This window comes from Narcine bancroftii, chromosome 2 (assembly GCF_036971445.1).
Source record: "Narcine bancroftii isolate sNarBan1 chromosome 2, sNarBan1.hap1, whole genome shotgun sequence".
NCBI lineage: Eukaryota > Metazoa > Chordata > Chondrichthyes > Torpediniformes > Narcinidae > Narcine > Narcine bancroftii.
In genome coordinates this window covers 280,555,303-280,572,215 of record NC_091470.1, presented here as the reverse complement: position 1 = coordinate 280,572,215, position 16,913 = coordinate 280,555,303, and the positions used below count along the sequence as shown (strand labels likewise).

The 16,913-nt window shown below is 37.8% G+C and overlaps 1 protein-coding gene across 1 annotated transcript in view; it reads left to right on the top strand.

Annotated features, from left to right (window-relative positions):
* The first annotated feature begins 32 nt into the window (after nt 1–32).
* Nucleotides 33–16,913, top strand: part of LOC138755331 (A-kinase anchor protein 7-like) — a 73,106-nt gene continuing 56,225 nt past the window's right edge. The window contains exons 1-2 of the mRNA XM_069921120.1: nt 33–409; nt 6,797–6,874. Of these exons, the coding sequence (XP_069777221.1) occupies nt 382–409; nt 6,797–6,874 (106 nt within the window). The 5' untranslated portion in view covers nt 33–381. The remainder of the gene's footprint in view (nt 410–6,796; nt 6,875–16,913) is intronic.

Genomic DNA, 16,913 nt, shown 5'->3' with positions numbered 1-16,913 from the left:
CCGCCCCGGGCCCCGCCCCGCCCCGCCCCGCCCCGGCCCGGCCCGGCCCGGCCCTGCATGTTAAAACCTCTACAATGCAGCTATGTGTCACAGTTAGTCTGTTTTTAACTTTGCTTCGTTTTCTCGTGGCGATTCAGGCGGAAGGCGTTTTGTGGATTGGTCACCCCCTCGTGGAAGGGGCTGGACCACGTGTGCAGCGGGGCCGACGGACGCTGAGGCGGGGGCCCAGAGCGCTCCTGTGTGCACGTTGGATGGAATCAGACAATGTTTAAGAGTTTAAATGGTCGGCTGAGTTAAGATAATGTGATTGCTGTCCAGTTTCCCTCTTCCTTTAATTTAATTTCCCTTGTTACCTAATGTGGCTCTCTTCTTTCTTTTTAAATGGATTCTGGGATCATCAGTACATCAGGTGAGACGTGTCTCTCTCCATGCAGTATAAAAACAAACTAGTTTCCTTTATTTCAGAGGGTTATCTTAAATGTTTTATCTTAATTTTAAATCTTAAATCTTAATTTCCAAAGTATAACATTTTTCAATTATGTTCCAGGCAATAATTCATAAAAAGTTAAAACTGTTATTAACCATAGACTTTAAAGAAAAAAAATGCCCATGTGCTTTTTCACATTTTATTTGTGCTTTAAGTTTTGTAAAGAATTCTGTATCTAAGTGTGTGAGTGATTTTAAATGAGTGGTTCTCAACCTTTTTCTTTCCACCCACATTACCACTTTAAGTATTCCCTATGCCACAGGTGCTCTGTGATTAGGAAGGGATTGCTTAAGGTGGTATGTGGGTGGTAAGAAAAAGTTTGAAAACCACTATTGTAATTGTCCCTATTTGACTTGTTATGGGTGCGGTTTCATAACTCCAAAGGAAATGGGCCAATGACAATTTTTCTCAAGCAAAATATTTCAGTGACAATTGGGTCAAGAGTAGTGATTCTTAACCTTCCCTTCCCACTCACATCACACCTTAAGCAATCCCTTTCTAATCACATGGCACCTATGGTAGAGGGAATTACTTCTAGTGGAATGTGAGTGGAAAGAAAAAGATTGAGAACCACTGTTTTAAAGGGTTGATGTTTCACACAAAGATGATTGTGTTTATTGGATGTATGAATGGAGATGTTTCTTTTACATTGGTGAAGAGTTATATGATTAATTCCCTAACCTTTAATGTTAACATCGATGAAACCTTGGAGGTTAGTTGGATGATCTCTTAAATTTATTTTCTACAAGGTGAACAAATTAAATGTAGTTGGTACTGAAGATAAATACTAATTAGAGAATAAATTAAAATTTAATTTTTAAAAAATTTAGACATACAGCACGGTAACAGGCCTTTTTGGCTCACAAGCCCATGCTGCTCAATTACTCACAATTAACCTACAACTCTGGTACATTTTGAATGGTGGGAGATAACCGGAGCACCTAGGGAAAACCCATGCAGACGTGGGGAGAATGCACAAATTCCTTGACACACAGTAGATAACTTGAGAGGCTGAGACTGAGTCACTGATTTACATGCTTTTATTCACAATGGATAGGGACCTTATCCTGTGCCATGACCTGGGCTTTCTAGGGAAGGGTCAAGTTGTTAGAAGCTTTATACAAGGTCAAAAGAGGGAGGAGCTACAGGTACAGTCCCATAACGGGGCAAAACCAGTTAATCAGAAATACAGCAGTTCACATTTTTAAAAAAAATGTCTGGCAGGGTGACATAGGGGCACTAAATCTTACAGGTTAAGCCGGTCCAGTGGCTTGATCTTCCATACTGACTGGCGGAGCGTCAGTTGTTGGGTTGTGGCTGGGGCCACTGTCTCATCCCAGACCTCCAGCGCTGTGTCTACCTCCTGGGGGCTTGACTGCTCAGCTGGAGGGAAGTTTAATGATACGTATTGCATGTCCATGGAAGGAAGGATGCTGCTTGGTGGGTATGCTCCTCGGGTGGGGGGGGGGGTGGGGGGGGGTGGGGGGGTGGGGGGGTGGCCCAGGATGCGCGAAGTCCTGAATGGAGACCATTTCCTTGCGCCCATCCAGGTAGGCCATGTACGTGTATTGGGGATCCACGTGGAGGAGCTGAACCCTTTCAATTAGGGAGTCCTTTTTTATGGCCCCTCATGTGTTTTCGTAGCAGGACTGACTGGATACGTCAGCCACGAGGGTAGTGTGGACCCGACATGGACTTCTCGGGGAAGGAAAAAATTCTTTCATGAGGGTTAGTGTCAGTGTCAATCATAGCAGAGATTGAGTGACATGGAGTGCTTCTGGAAGGACCTCCTGCCAGTGAAAAACAGGCAGTTCCCTGGACTTTAGGGCAAGGAGGATCTTGCACTCCTGCTCGCCCCTCTGACTGTTCCCTCGGGGGTTATAACTCGCGGTCTTGCTGGTGGTGATACCCCTGGGCAGCAGGAATTGCTGCAGCTTGATGCCCATTAAGGAGGACCCCGGTCACTGTGGATGTATAATGGGTACGTGAATAGGTTGTGCAGTGGTCAGGGCAAAGGGGAACCATGAATACTCGTCGATATCTGTGAAAAAATATATATTATGGTTGGTGGAGTGAAGGAGGCCCTTGAAGTTCATACTCAGGCACTTGAAGGGGCATATGGCTTTTATCAGGTGTTCCCTTTCCGGTTGGTAGAAGTGCAACTTGCACTCTGCATAGACCCTGCAGTCCCTGGTCACGTCTCTAATATCCCCAATGGGTATGGCAGATTCCGAGATTTGATAAAGTGAAAAATTGTTCTGACACCAGGTGGTAAAGGTAATTGTGGAGGGCTTTGAGGCGAACCAACTGTGCGCTGGCACATGTCCCTTGTGACAGGGCATCTGAGGGCTCATTGAGCTTCCCTGGCTGGTACAGGATGTTATAATTGTAGGTGGAGAACTCAATCCTCCACCTCAAAATTTTATCATTCTTTATATTACCCCACTGTTTATTGTTGAACATGAATACTACAGCCCATTGGTCCATGAACAGGGTAAAACTTTTGCCAGCCAGGTAGTGCTTCCAATGCCATAGTGTGTCCAGTGCCATGCTGCCTCAACTATAACCTGAGCCTTCTCTATCGAGGAATGTGTGACTTCAGGGCCCCGAAGGGTGTAAGAGAAAAAGGCAACGGGGTAGCCTGTTTGATGAAGAGTGGCGGCCAGGGTGAAATCTGATGCAACCCTCTCCACCTGGAAGGGGGCAGATTCATCCACCACATATTTTGCAGCTTTCATGATGTCCTGCTTTATGTGGCAGAAGGCTGTCTGTGCTTCATTTGTAAGGGGGAAGGAAGTGAACCTGATAGGGGGCCGGTCTTTCTCCACATAATTTGGAACGCACTGGGTGTAATAAGAAAAGAACACCAGGTACCTTTTCAGGGCCCTGAGGCTGTGGGGAAGGGGGAGGTCCAGCAGAGACTGCATGCAGTCAACCCCATTCTCCACGACACAGCCAATTAGTAGTCGGGTAGTACGGAAAACCTACTTATCCTCATTATAGGTTAGATTCAGATGTTTGGTGGTGGTGAGAAATTTCTGGAAGTTCGCGTCATCGTCTTGCAGGTCATGCTGCAGATAGTGAAGTTATCTAGATATAAGAAGGTGTTGTGCAGGTCATTTTGGTTTACCATCTGGTTCATATCCTGTTGGAAGATGGAAACTCCATTGGTGACACCGAAGAGGACCCAAAGGAAGTGGTAGAGGTCACCATCTACCTCAAAAGCTGTGCACTGGTAATCCTCACAGCGGATGTGGAGTTGGTGGTAGGTGGATTTCAGGTCTGTTGTGGAGAACAAGCAATACTAGATGATTTGGTTGACCATATCTGCAATGTGAGGGGGGGGGGGGGGTACATATCCAGCTGTATGTAGCAGTTAATGTCGATCACCATTCTGCGTTAACCCCCACTTTTGACCACCACTATATGAGCTCTCCAGGGGCTGGCGCTAGCCTCAATGATCCCCTCGATCAAGATTCATCGTATCTCTGCCGTTATAAACACCCTGTCCTCCTCACTGTATCGGCTGCTTTTTGTGGTGACTGGCTTACAGTTGTGGGTGAGGTTGGCAAACAGCAGCAAGGGGTGGATGCGCAGTCTCTCTACCCTCCGTGTCAGTTAGGTCAGTGGGGGAGGGTGGGGCTGAGGGGCAGAACGGCCAGTTAAGAAACTCTGGGTTGTCAACCATGAGGGGTGGGAGAGAGCCATCATATTGCATAGTGACACTCTTTAAATGGCACTGGAAGTCTAGCCCCAACAGTACCAGCGCGCAGAGCTGTGGCATAATGAGGAGCTTAAAGTCTCTATATGTTGTGCCCATAGTGTTGGTGTGGATTTCTGCAGATTGAGACTTTGAGGCTCGGGTGACATTGTAGGTAATCAGTTTTGCCTCAAGGGAGTAACGTTGGACAGTGTCAGGATGAATAAAGATTTTGGTGCTCCCACTATCAAAAAGGCATTGAGTTAACTGGTCATTGATGGAGATGTCCATCAAGGAGTGCACGAGTTGGTGAGGGTTGTTCTGGTCCAGCACCACTGAGACCACGCTCAGTGAACCCATGCTGACTCATTGTCTGGGGTCATGATGGCACCCATGCGGCAGTGTGGGTCTCTTCAGAAGTTGGCGGCATCCAAGATGGCAGCCCCCTTGTCACGGTGTTATCGTTCTCAGAAGATGGCAGCTGCCATGGTGTGCATGTGGCAGTTCTGGGGCTGGAGTGCTGTGATCGGCATACTCTTGCTTAGTGGCCCTTCCTACTGCCCTTGGAGCACATCACGTCTCTTGCAGGCAGCGTTTTCAGGGATTTTTTGCCTGGCTGCAAAAGTAGCACTTCGGGTGCTCCTGGGAGACAGCGACTGTGGCGGGCTCGATAATCTGGTGCGATAGTGGACCAGTGATGGATTGTAGACCTGCGTCCCAGGATGGTGTCCCCCCGTATGCCGATTACGCCATGTTGTGGGGGGCAATCTCCAGCAATTTTGCAAGATTGATCACCCCTTTTAAGTCTAACTTACTCTGCTCAAGTAACTTCTAGCGCATGTAGCCAGACCTGATGCCTGCAACGTGGGCATCCTGCATGCTGTGTTCAACGTTTTGGGTGGCCGATACAGCTTGGAAAATGGATAGGCTCATGATTGAATGTTGGGGCAGTTGATGGGCTTAAAGTTCTATCTCTGGTCCTTTCTCTTGTGGTCTTTTGTTTGTGGCATATTTCTAATTTATCCATGTTCTTAGGATCTTTCCCTTTGGTGCAAAGAGAAGGTCAAAGTATTTTTTGGTGATTTGTGTTGAGTGTAAAACAGAATACTACTTCACTACTCAATAACCTGTTTAAATTATCTTTTTTACATTTTCTCTTGATCTTCATTTGATCCTGTTCTTAAAAATGATTTTAAATATAGTTAACTCTTGGTAAAATGTTTCAGCTAGCTAGCGATGTGAACAATTGGGGATTGAGAGTGGAGCAGCAGTGATTGGGAAACAATTTGGAAAAGAATTCTTGGATGAAAGACAATGTATTAAAGTTTCAGAAGCTCCTGAGTACTTCACTGTTTGTAAAATATGGTAATAAGTTTGGATATCAATGTGGGTCAGAGAATATTAATGTTGTAATGTAGAGTTCTAAGAGGGAGTTAGTTACAAACTGTATGTAAATGATGAAAGTGCTGGGATACGATAGGATTTTGGAGAATGGAAATAGTAAAATTACAACTTGATGGATTGGTATGGTAAGAGCAGAGTTGTTGAAGGTATAATGTATTCACAGCTTACCTAGGACCAGATGGAAACCATTTAATATACCTTGATTTAGGTTTTGGAGATTCCCACATTGTGTAAGGGAATACAATTATAATGTTGGATAGATACAAGTTCTAGGGACTTGAAGCTGGTGGTAAAGTACTTCAGAATTGTAATACTGTACTGAGTGAAAGGCTGGATTTAAGGTTTTAATTAGACAATAGGTGCAAGAGTAGGCTATTCAGCCCTATGAGCCATTCACTGTGAACATGGGTGATCATCCATAGCCAGTACCCTGTTCAACATCCTTGGTTTGGGGTGAAGGTAGAGTGGAAGAACATAATGTGTTTTCCACAATTCAAGTAATTCTTTCTCTGTTTTAATTTATGGTTTCCTCAATGTGTTACAAGAAAGTAGACAAGAAACTGCATTGACACAGTGTCATCTATTAAATAGAATCTCCTTTTTGCTTGACTGTTTAAAAGTTTTGTTCAAAACATTGTGGGTATTTAATAATACATTTCCGTTTCATTGAGTTAGATAGTGTTTGACTTAACCCGACTGCTGACCAAAGTTGAAGTTGAGTTACTAACATTCTTTCATGTTTATAATCTTAATTCAAATTAAGAAAATTATAACACACAGCAGCAACTTTTTCATAAAATTAGATATTAGAGGCAAATGAGATGAAGTAATATATGTGTGTGTATGTATGTGAATATACTAAACTGTAATGTACAGTATATGGGTCAAGCAAGGACTTGGATTAATAAAGTGCTCTCTAACCATAACACCATGAAAACAAGTGGAGGCTGGCACAGTTAAAATACAATCAAGGGCATCTTGCAACTCAAACTTGTACATATTGACCACCAATTCGTCATGTATCGGAATAAGTGTCCAGTTTCTTTGCAATGGAATGTCAGCTGTTTCTGACCTTGCTCATCCCATTTCAAGAGAATATTGGTATTGTTTTAAATTACTTGTATTGTTCATGCATGCTTAAACCTATTAAAATAGAAAACTTCTATTTAAAGTTCTACTTGAACCCATTTTGTTTCTTGTTCCAGAGGAAGTTTGCTCGAGAACTTTGGAGGATCTCACAGAACTTCCATTTTATGAGACTGATAATAAGGAACTGTTTGAAGGTGAGATTTGCATATCTATTCTCCGATTTGGCTGATCTAAATGATTGGATGTTTCTTTTTGAGTAATAAGACTTTGTATATGAATTTTGTAAATGAACTTTAATTGTGGTCGTTTATTTTTTTAAATTTAGACATCACAAAAACAGACCCTTGCATCCAATGCTGCACAAATCCCCTAATTAACCTCTGTATATTTTGAATGGTAGGAGGAGACCGCAGCACCCAAAGGAAACCCATGGAGATGTGGGGAGAATGTACAAACTTCTTACAAATAGCACTGGATTCATACCCACATCATTGTCACTGTAATAGCATTGTGCCGCCATGAAGTTATTGCTCTATAGTTCATATTTGATGTCCTGAAGGAAAGGTCAATCTAAACAATGATGCCAGGTCCACGTCACAATTTATTAATGAACTGATGACAAGTTACAGTTTTATTTTCTCATCTGAAGAGTTAAGTCATTGTCCCGTTCTTGTTTGGTTTGTCCTTCCATAACATCCCAAAAGATTCTAGCTTTTATCTGTAGCCTGCTAAGAAATCTGAGTGTTGCAGAGAAAGTATTTTGCACCAGGGAGACTTTTCAAAAATGGGTGTCACTGTCAGAATGCAAAACATGGACGATTACAAGTCAATATTGTGACCCAAAATTAGACATCCATGATACGGCAATAGAATAGGGTTTTTGGCTAAAACAATCCATAACCTTGTGGCTTAGGATATTCCTGCATCATCTTTAAACCAGATCCTCCAAAGTCCTGACTCGATAAAGAATATAGAGGAAAATTCCAGGAGCATCATTAGCCATGTCTAAAAATGAGATCCAAAAACACATTCCTAAAGAACAAAATGTGTATACATATGATAGAACTGTTACAGCCCAGAAGACCTCAAAACCCAGCAGCGATAGAAATTCACCAAGGCAAATGGTTACTTAAACAAAAGTTACTTCTAATTTTCTTTAAACATGAAAACAGGTTCAAACTTTATTACTATTAACTTAACCCCCTTCTAATTATAAGTGCACGTGTATGTAATGTGTATACAAGTTCATAAAAGTTCTTTAATTCACAGTCCAATCTCACTTCTCACTCCTCCAAATTCATCAGTTTCAGACAATTCTTATAACTGTGCACAGAATTTAACATTTATGAATCTTCACCAGGCTTTGGTGCTTGAAAGGTAAATGGTTACTGCTCAGGAAGGTTCTTGTCGGTTTCAAAGAGAAATTTGTTGCTCATTGGACACAAATTGATTCCTTCAGATCAGCCACTTCAGTGTCTTGCCAAAGAAAAATGCCCCATCAGTGTTTTCCAGATAACCTCTTTCTTTCAGGTCACCATAGAGTTCCTTTTCTGTTTCCCTTATTTCAAATGAAACATTATACAGCCAGCCATCTCCTCTTGTATGGACCACAGGGGCTTTGACGAGGCTGAACTAAGAACTCACAACCAGTCTTCAAAATGGGTTTTTTTTCCACAAGCATGCTAGCTTGTCGTGTTCCAGTCCCAGATGCTGAACTGTAGAACTGTATTCTCTCTCTCTCTCTCTCTCTCTCAGAAAACCATATGACCCTCTTAGACAGACTGCAGCACCTGACCCAATCTTCTGAGTCTGTTCATCTGTTGCTTTCCAAAACAATGATCCATTCCTTCACAGCATGTCCAATTAACACCTGCTAACATAATCTGTCACAGAACTTAGTGATTGGCAAGCAGAGTTTCAAGTCAGCACTCAATAATCTTATTACATCAATTTGTAAATAATCCTAGAGAATAGAGTAACAAACAGATGGAGGAAAGTACATGAAACTCCTCGTGGACGTTAGAGTTCCATACTTGAATTCAAAACATCTGAGGGTGAAGTGTTTACATTTGATACCAGAAGTGCTTTGTTGTTGAAATCCCTCAGCCTCTTATTCTGGTCCCTGCAATCATATACCAATCTCCAGTAAACCTGTAATTTCACATGGCATCAAGAAACACATGGATCAAAATCATGTCTATGAATATTGCCAACATCATAACTTTTATACTATGCTACAGAATGAACAATGTCAAGAACACAACAGCATTGGAACCTAATGACAGGTTTGACCTGAACCATTCAGAAAATTAGCTGTCCAGAATTTAGGAAAGTAGAGATTTCTATCCATTGAAGCACAACAACAATTTGCTTCTGGCCTTGGTTTTGACAGGACCATACATCTTAGATCAGATTTTCAGATTCAGATTTCAGATTTATTGTCAGAGTACATACATGATTCTTTTATTGTGGGCAAGGCAGAATTGCTACACATCGTGTTTCTCTGAGAAACAAGGTTTTAATGAAAAATTTTCAATTACAGAAGTGTGGATACATCTTTTAAAGATTAATATTGAAGAATGAATTTTTTTTTTCTAGAAATTAATGAACACTCAGTAGCAAATGAATTTATTATATAAACTCTGAAAGCCTATTTAGGAGGACAAATAATAAGTTACACATTTAAAATGAGGAATATATTGAAGAAGTAGATCATATTGGACAAAGATGCATTGTATTTAGAAAAGGAATTGCATCTTCATAAAAATGAAGAGCAATGAAGATTATTGGAATCAAAAAAGTTGAAACTTATTACAATGCAATCTTCTAAAGTGGAAAGAGATGTACTGCACACATGACAAATATGAATTAGGTGATAGAGTCTAGAAAGTTTTAGCATGGCAACTCAAAGCAGAGCAATTATCAAGAACAATAATAGCAACAAAAAGAGAAACTGGTCAAATTACAAATAAAATGCAAGAAATTAATGATTTTAGGAATTTTCATAAACAATTTAATCAGTCTGAATCTTTAAAGGTCAAGGAAAAAAATTGATGAATATCTATCACAAGTTACATTGCCTGAATTAAATGTCGATGAAAAAAACGAAATTATTCAATTCCTTTACGGATGTTGAAGTATGATATTTTAATGAGGCTCCGGGAAAGGACGGTTTCTCTCTGGAGTTTTATAAAGAAATTAAGGAGTTGTTAAATCCTGTTTTTAATTAGACTTTTGGATAAAATGAGAGACTCTAATGACTTAACAGAAAATCTTTTAAAACAGCATTAATAAGTTGGTCCATAAAAAGGAAAAGATCTTTTATTACTATCCTCTTATAGATGGATATCATTATTAAATACAGATTATAAAATTTTATCGAAATTGATAGCTAACAGATTAACTAAATATTTGCCTAAATTAATAAATATGGATCAGACTAGCTTTATTAAACATAGAAGATCTGAGGGCAATGTAGTTAAATTTGTTTATTAAATGTAGCCCAGAAAGAAAAGATACCAGCAGTAGTGGTGGCTTTAGATGCATAAAAAGCATTTGATAGACTAGAATAGGACTTTTTATTTAAAGTATTGAATGGTTTTGGAATTCCAAATGATTTTATAAATTGGATAAGAGCTTTGTGTAATCATCCAAAAGCTAAGGTGGTCATGAATAGGCAAATATCTAAATCTTTTCCATTAGAAAGGTCACCTAGACAAGGATGCCCATTATCACCATTTTTATTTTCATTGGCTATAGAACCATTGGCAGAAGTGATAAGAAGAGATAATGAGATTAAGGGTTTGATGATAGAAGATAGAGAACATAAAATTAGCAATTTTGCAGATGATGTAATATATCTTACAGAACCAGAAATATCATTGAAGAAATTAAATGTACGATTGGCCGAATATGGTTTGATATCAAGTTATAAAGTCAATGTAGGAAAGAGTGAATTGATGCCTATGAATGATGGGAACTATACATTAAGTAAGCAAGTGATGAAGTTTAAGTGGCAAAAGGAAGCAATTAAATATTTAGGAATTAATATTGATAGAAATTTAAATAATTTATTTAAATTGAATTATCTACCATTACAAAAAAAATTAATGAAGATTTAAAGAGGGAAAGATTTACCAATAACTTTAATAGGAAGGGTAAAATTGGATAAAGATTAATATTTTTCCGAGGTTGCCGTATTTATTTCAGTCATTATCCATTCCTATACCTATGAAGTTTTTTTTTTCAAGAATTAAATAAAAGTGTTGTAAGAACATTTATTGGGTATGATAAAATGCCAAGGATAAAAAAAAACTAACTTGGAAATTTGATCAGGGAGGATTACGGTTGTCGAATTAAAAAAATTATTATAAAGCAGCCCAATTAAGATTTTTATCCTCCTGTTATCAAACTGGGGAGAAGACAGCGTGGGTACATATTGAAATGAATAATATAGGAGAAACTGATCCAGAATATTTTTTGTAAAAATGGAACAAAGAACTTTTGAAAGGAGTACCAATTTTAAAACATTTATTCAAGATATGGAATGAAATTCATATACAAAGAGGAATTAAGAACTACCAAATAGTTAAGATGATGTTAAAGCTGAATCCTCTTATTCCTTTTACTTTAAATAATCCTTTCTTTGATATCTGGCACAATAATGGGATAAAGAGGATATTAAATTGTTTTTTAGTTTATTTTTTCTTGACTTTAGAACAAATGAAAGAGAAATACAATATACCAAATAAAACTTTTTTCATACTATCAGTTAAATAATATTTTTAAAAGAAATTAGGCATGAATTTTAGACTTCCGGAACAGAGCCCATTTGAGTATTTAATAATTGATACATCTGTTGAGAAATTTATTACTAATTTGTATATAAAATTACAAGACACAATGCAGAAAAGGGAACTATTTATGTTTTTTAAAAAAAGATTTAAATATACAAATTCATGATGAGGCCTGGTCAAGATTGTGCCAGGAGAGTGTAACTAATACAATTAATGTTAGATATCAAAATGGTACAATATAATTTTTTACACCAATTATACCAGACTCCGTATAAATTACATGGACTTAATTCAATTGTTCTGACATGCCTCGGATGTAACAAAGAAACAGGAACCTTATTGCATGCAGTTTGGTCTTGTGAAAAAATGGGAACATTTTGGGAAGATTTTAATTTTTCTTTCTTTGGCTTGGCTTCGCGGACGAAGATTTAAGGATGGGGTAAATGTCTACGTCAGCTGCAGGCTCGTTTGTGGCTGACAAGTCCGATGCAGGACATATTTTAATATTAATATTTTAATTTTAATAATTTTAATATTATTGCGACAAATTATGAAGATGCAGATACTAAAAGATCCCAGAATATTTTTGCTTGGTGATTTATATGACACTGATACCAAATTGAAGTTAGACAAATATCAATGAAAATTTTGAGTGTAGCAATAGCGGTGGTGTGGAAACGTATGGCAGTAACAAGGAAGTCAGATAATTTTATAAGATTGGATAGATGGCATATTGAAATTCCAAATTGTGTACCATTAGAAAAGATTACTTAGAATTTAAGAAATCAACCTGAGATTTTTTATATGATTTGGAAACCATATATGGATTTCATCAGTAAGAGTCTATCCAGATCATCCATAACACCCACTCCTCCCAATTAATATGTACAGGATAGAATAATATGTTAGGAATATACAAATAGTGAATGATAAATTAATTCAGGTGTTTTCTCTTTTTTCTCCTTTGGGGGAGGTGAGAGCAAAAGAAAAATGTATATATAATTTTTTTTATCATTTTTATTGTTTTGTTATATGATGAAGAATTTATATATACATATTGATGCAAATGAAAAATAAAATGTAAAAAAACAAAGAATGACTGGAATATCCCATGGGAAGAAGCCAAAATCCGTGATTTGAAAAAGCTCCAGCCTCGCCAGTCGCCTCGGCCGAAAGTGTGGATGGAGATGCCTCCTCTCAATGAACACCAGACTTTGAAACTCTGCTTCAAGAGATTGAAGGTCTGGGTCAACGTTTTACAAGTGTGGAGAATACCATTAAAGAGCTTACCATTACAGTGAGAGATGTGGGTGAAGCTGTTCAATGATTGAAATGAAAGAGTGGACAGTGCCGAGAAATATCTTGGCCAACACGATAAACAAATTGAAGAACTAAAGAAACTAGTTGAACAATGGACAACAGATAAGCAGCTTTTTTTGGACAAGTTGGATCATATAGAGAACTTAAGTCGGAGGAACTATGCGAATTGTTGGCCTGAGAGAAGGTACAGAGGCAGAGATGCCATGAAATTCTTCGAGACTTGGATTCCTCAAGTCCTTCATACCGATGAACTTGGTGACTGAGTCCACATTGAATGTGCTTATCAAACATTGGGACCAAGGTGAATGGGTGAAGCCGGCCCTCAACCCATTCTGTGGAGATTGTTGAGCTTCAAGGATAGAGAGATGATCCTAAGAGTTGCTTATGAAAATATTTGAAACTCTGGTTCTCCCTTGAAATGGGTCAATGCAGTGGTCATGTTCTTCCAGGACTTTAGTAACATGGTGATTCAAAGAAGAAGACAATTTGATGTGGTCGAGAGGCAACTCTGAGAAAAGAACTTTAAATATACAATGCTGTACCCACCAACGTTGAGAGTGGATATTTCCAAAGGCAATAGAAGATATTTTAAATCTAAAGAAGTGTAAGAGTTTATTCAATAACTATGAATAGGAACAGCAAAGATGAGATATTTAAGGACATAGTAAAGCTTTTTTTTGTGTGGTAGTCATCTTAATTTTTATGGTGAAATGTCAAAGTTCTAATCTATCTACATCTCAGGGAGCTTGGAGAAAGAAGGTTCTGAAGATACAGCACGTTACAACTCTGGCTTAGTGGGATAATGGTGTAAATGGGTGGAGAGATAGTTTTCAAGATGGCGCTTTAGGGTTTCGTGGGCTTTTCTTCGTGGGCCTTGGGGAATTCCTGTCTACATCACTGCTGGGGCAGATGTTGTATGATTTTTAGGGTGAAGTCACAGATCATGAAACGGTTTACATATTTGTATATTTGCACAGAATTTTTAATGTTACTATGGATGTCATTGAAGTTTATAAATTGTAATGTCAACGGTTTGAACGGGTTGGTCAAAAGGAAAAGAATACTCTCATATTTAAAAAATAAAAGTTGACATAGTATTTTCCAAGAAACACACACATGACAAATTATGGCGATTATGGGGGTGCAGGTCTTCTCTTCCTCATTCAATTCAAAAGCAGCGGGCATGGCAATTTTGATTAATGAGAACATCCAGATTGCTGTTTAAAATGTCTCCATGGACCAGACGGGTAGATATGTAATGATAAATGGCAAACTTTACTCAGAATCATGGACGTTAATGAATATTTATGCCCCGAACTATGCTGACAAGGTCTTTATGAAGGATGTATTTTTAAAAGTCGTAGAGGGAAGGAAAAATATATTGATTGGAGGGGAATTTAATTTTTGTTTGGATCTGATTGGCAGAAACAGTAATAAGAGCCAAGGCAGCTAAATTGACTCTCTTATATATGAAAGATTTAAACTTGATGGATGTATGGAGGCAGTCTAACCCTAAAGAGAGACTATTCATTTTATTTAAAAAAAACCTCATATGCCAGAATAGATTTACTTTTGCTATAGTCAAGTCTGAAAGATCGAGTAGTAAAAACTGAATACTTACCTAGTCTGCACTCCGACTGCTTGCCGCTAACCTTGGGAGTACAATTATTGGAGAAGGAGGAAAATAAATACAGATGGTGATTAAATACGATGTTACTAAGAAGGGAGGATTTTAAATAATTTATATGTCAACAGATTGAACTTTTTTGTGAAACTAATTTGGGATCAACAGACAATAGCTTTCTAATATGGGATACATTAAAGGCATATTTGAGAGGACAAATTATTTAATATACAAAAAATTTAAAAGAGCATTTAATGCAGAAATAAATAAATTGGAGATGGAAATAGGGAATTATTAAAGGAATATGAAAGAACAGGAAATAAAGACTAATATAGGTCCCTGGAAAATAAGAAGATCCAATACAAGACCTTAAAAACATATAGAATAGAAAATACTATATTAAATACAAAACCGAAATACTATGAATTGGGAGAAAGAGCACATAAAGTATTTGCATGGCAACTGAAAACTGAAGAACCAGGAAGAGCTATAAATGCTAAACAAAGGGAAAGTGACATGATTACATACAATCAAAAAGATAAATGAAACATTTCAAAAATATTACAAAAATTTATATAAATCTGACTCACCAGAGGATGAGGCTGAAATAGATAAGTTCTTAGATGAAGTGGAACTCTTGAAGTTGAATGATGAGGACAGACAGGAATTAGATTTACAATTTACCAGGGAATCTAACAAAGCCCCGGGTGAGGATGGATTTCTGGTTGAGTTTTATAAAGAATTTAAAGAGTTGTTAATGGATGTAATGGCAGTGAAAACCCAGAAATTTACCAGATTTCTTCTCAATAGCAATAATTACTGTGTTGCCCAAAAAGAATAAAAATCCTATGAAAATTTCATCTTGTCGATCGATATCTCTTGAATGTAGATTACAAAATAATAGCAAAAGCATTAGCAAACAGATTGGGACAATTTTTACCTAAATTAATTCATGTAGATCAAGTAGGATTTGTTAAAGGGAGACAAGCGTCAAATAACTTGGCGCGACTATTTAACATAATACACTTAGCTCAGTCACAGAAGGACCCCAATATAGTAGTATCTCTAGATGCAGAAAAGGTATTCGACAGACTTGAGTAGTCTTTTTGTTTAAAACATTGGAAAAGTTTATAAATTGGGTTAAGGCTCTATACCAAAATCCACAGATAAAAATAATAACTAATAACCAGGTATCAGGAATATTCCCATTAAACTGTTCAAGCAGGCAGGGCTGCTCTCTTTCTCCAGTTCTATTTGTGATGGTAATAGAACCTCTGGCAGAAATGATCAGAGTGATCCTAAAATTAAAGGCTTCAAAGCCAGACAAGTTCAACAGAAGATTAGTTTGTTTGCTGATGAGGTACGGCTGTATATGTGTCTGAAACCAAATGTTCCATGGAGAAATTACAGGAAATTTTAATAAAATATGGGAGAATATCAGGGTTTATAAATATAAAAAAAGTGGAATTTTACCAAAAAACCAAAATTATGAGTGCTTTAAACAGTAGCTTAAATGGAAAAATGATGGGATTAAATATTTAGGAATCATGCTTGATAACAATTTGAACAATCTATATAAATTGAATTATTCTCCCTTATTGGCAAAAATAGAAAAAGATTTGCAGAACTGGAAGGACCTGCCCTTGACCTTAATAGGAAGGGTTAACTGTATTAAAATGAGGATCATACCAAAGATCCAATATTTGTTCCAATCAATACAAATGTATTCATCAAATAAGTTTAAAAAAATAAATGGCATGGTTAGGCAATTAAAGTGCTGAGGATGGCATTGGACAAATTGATGTGGGACTGCAAATCAGGGGTTTGAGGCTTCTGGATTTTAAGAAATACCATCTGGCTTAACAGCTGAGATTTTGGCATTCTTTTTTGAATCTGAATCACCAAATTGGGTACATATGGTGCTACATGGGTTGGAGGAAGCATCACTCAAAGATTTTATTTATAGGTAGAACTTGAAACTAATTAAGAAAAAGTCTTCTAATCCTATATTGATTCATTTGGTTAAAATATGGCAAGACACCAATGACTTAATAGAAATGAAAACTGGAATTTCTATAAAGGCTCCATTATGGGATTTTAAATATTTGGTCCCAGAAGGAGATTAGGTACATTGCAGATTGTAAAAGGATGGAATTTTAATATCATTCAAATAAATATATCCCACCGCCCCCCCCCCCCACCCCCCGAATGCTATCTGCAATTAAGAGCTTTTTTAAGAGAAACTTGGAAACAATATGACCCCTCTGGGGTTGAGTCAATTAGAACACATTTTATGATTGGTGTTATGTCCAAGTTTATTACTCAATTTTATTTTTATCCTCCAGACATTTGGGAAAAAGCTCGGAAGTAATAGGTCCAGGGAAAGATAGGAAGCAGATTTAGCAGTGAACATATCAGAATATTCCTGGGTTGAATGGTGTTATAAAAAAAAAAAAAAAAGAAAAAAAAAAAAGGTTAACATTGATTATTAAT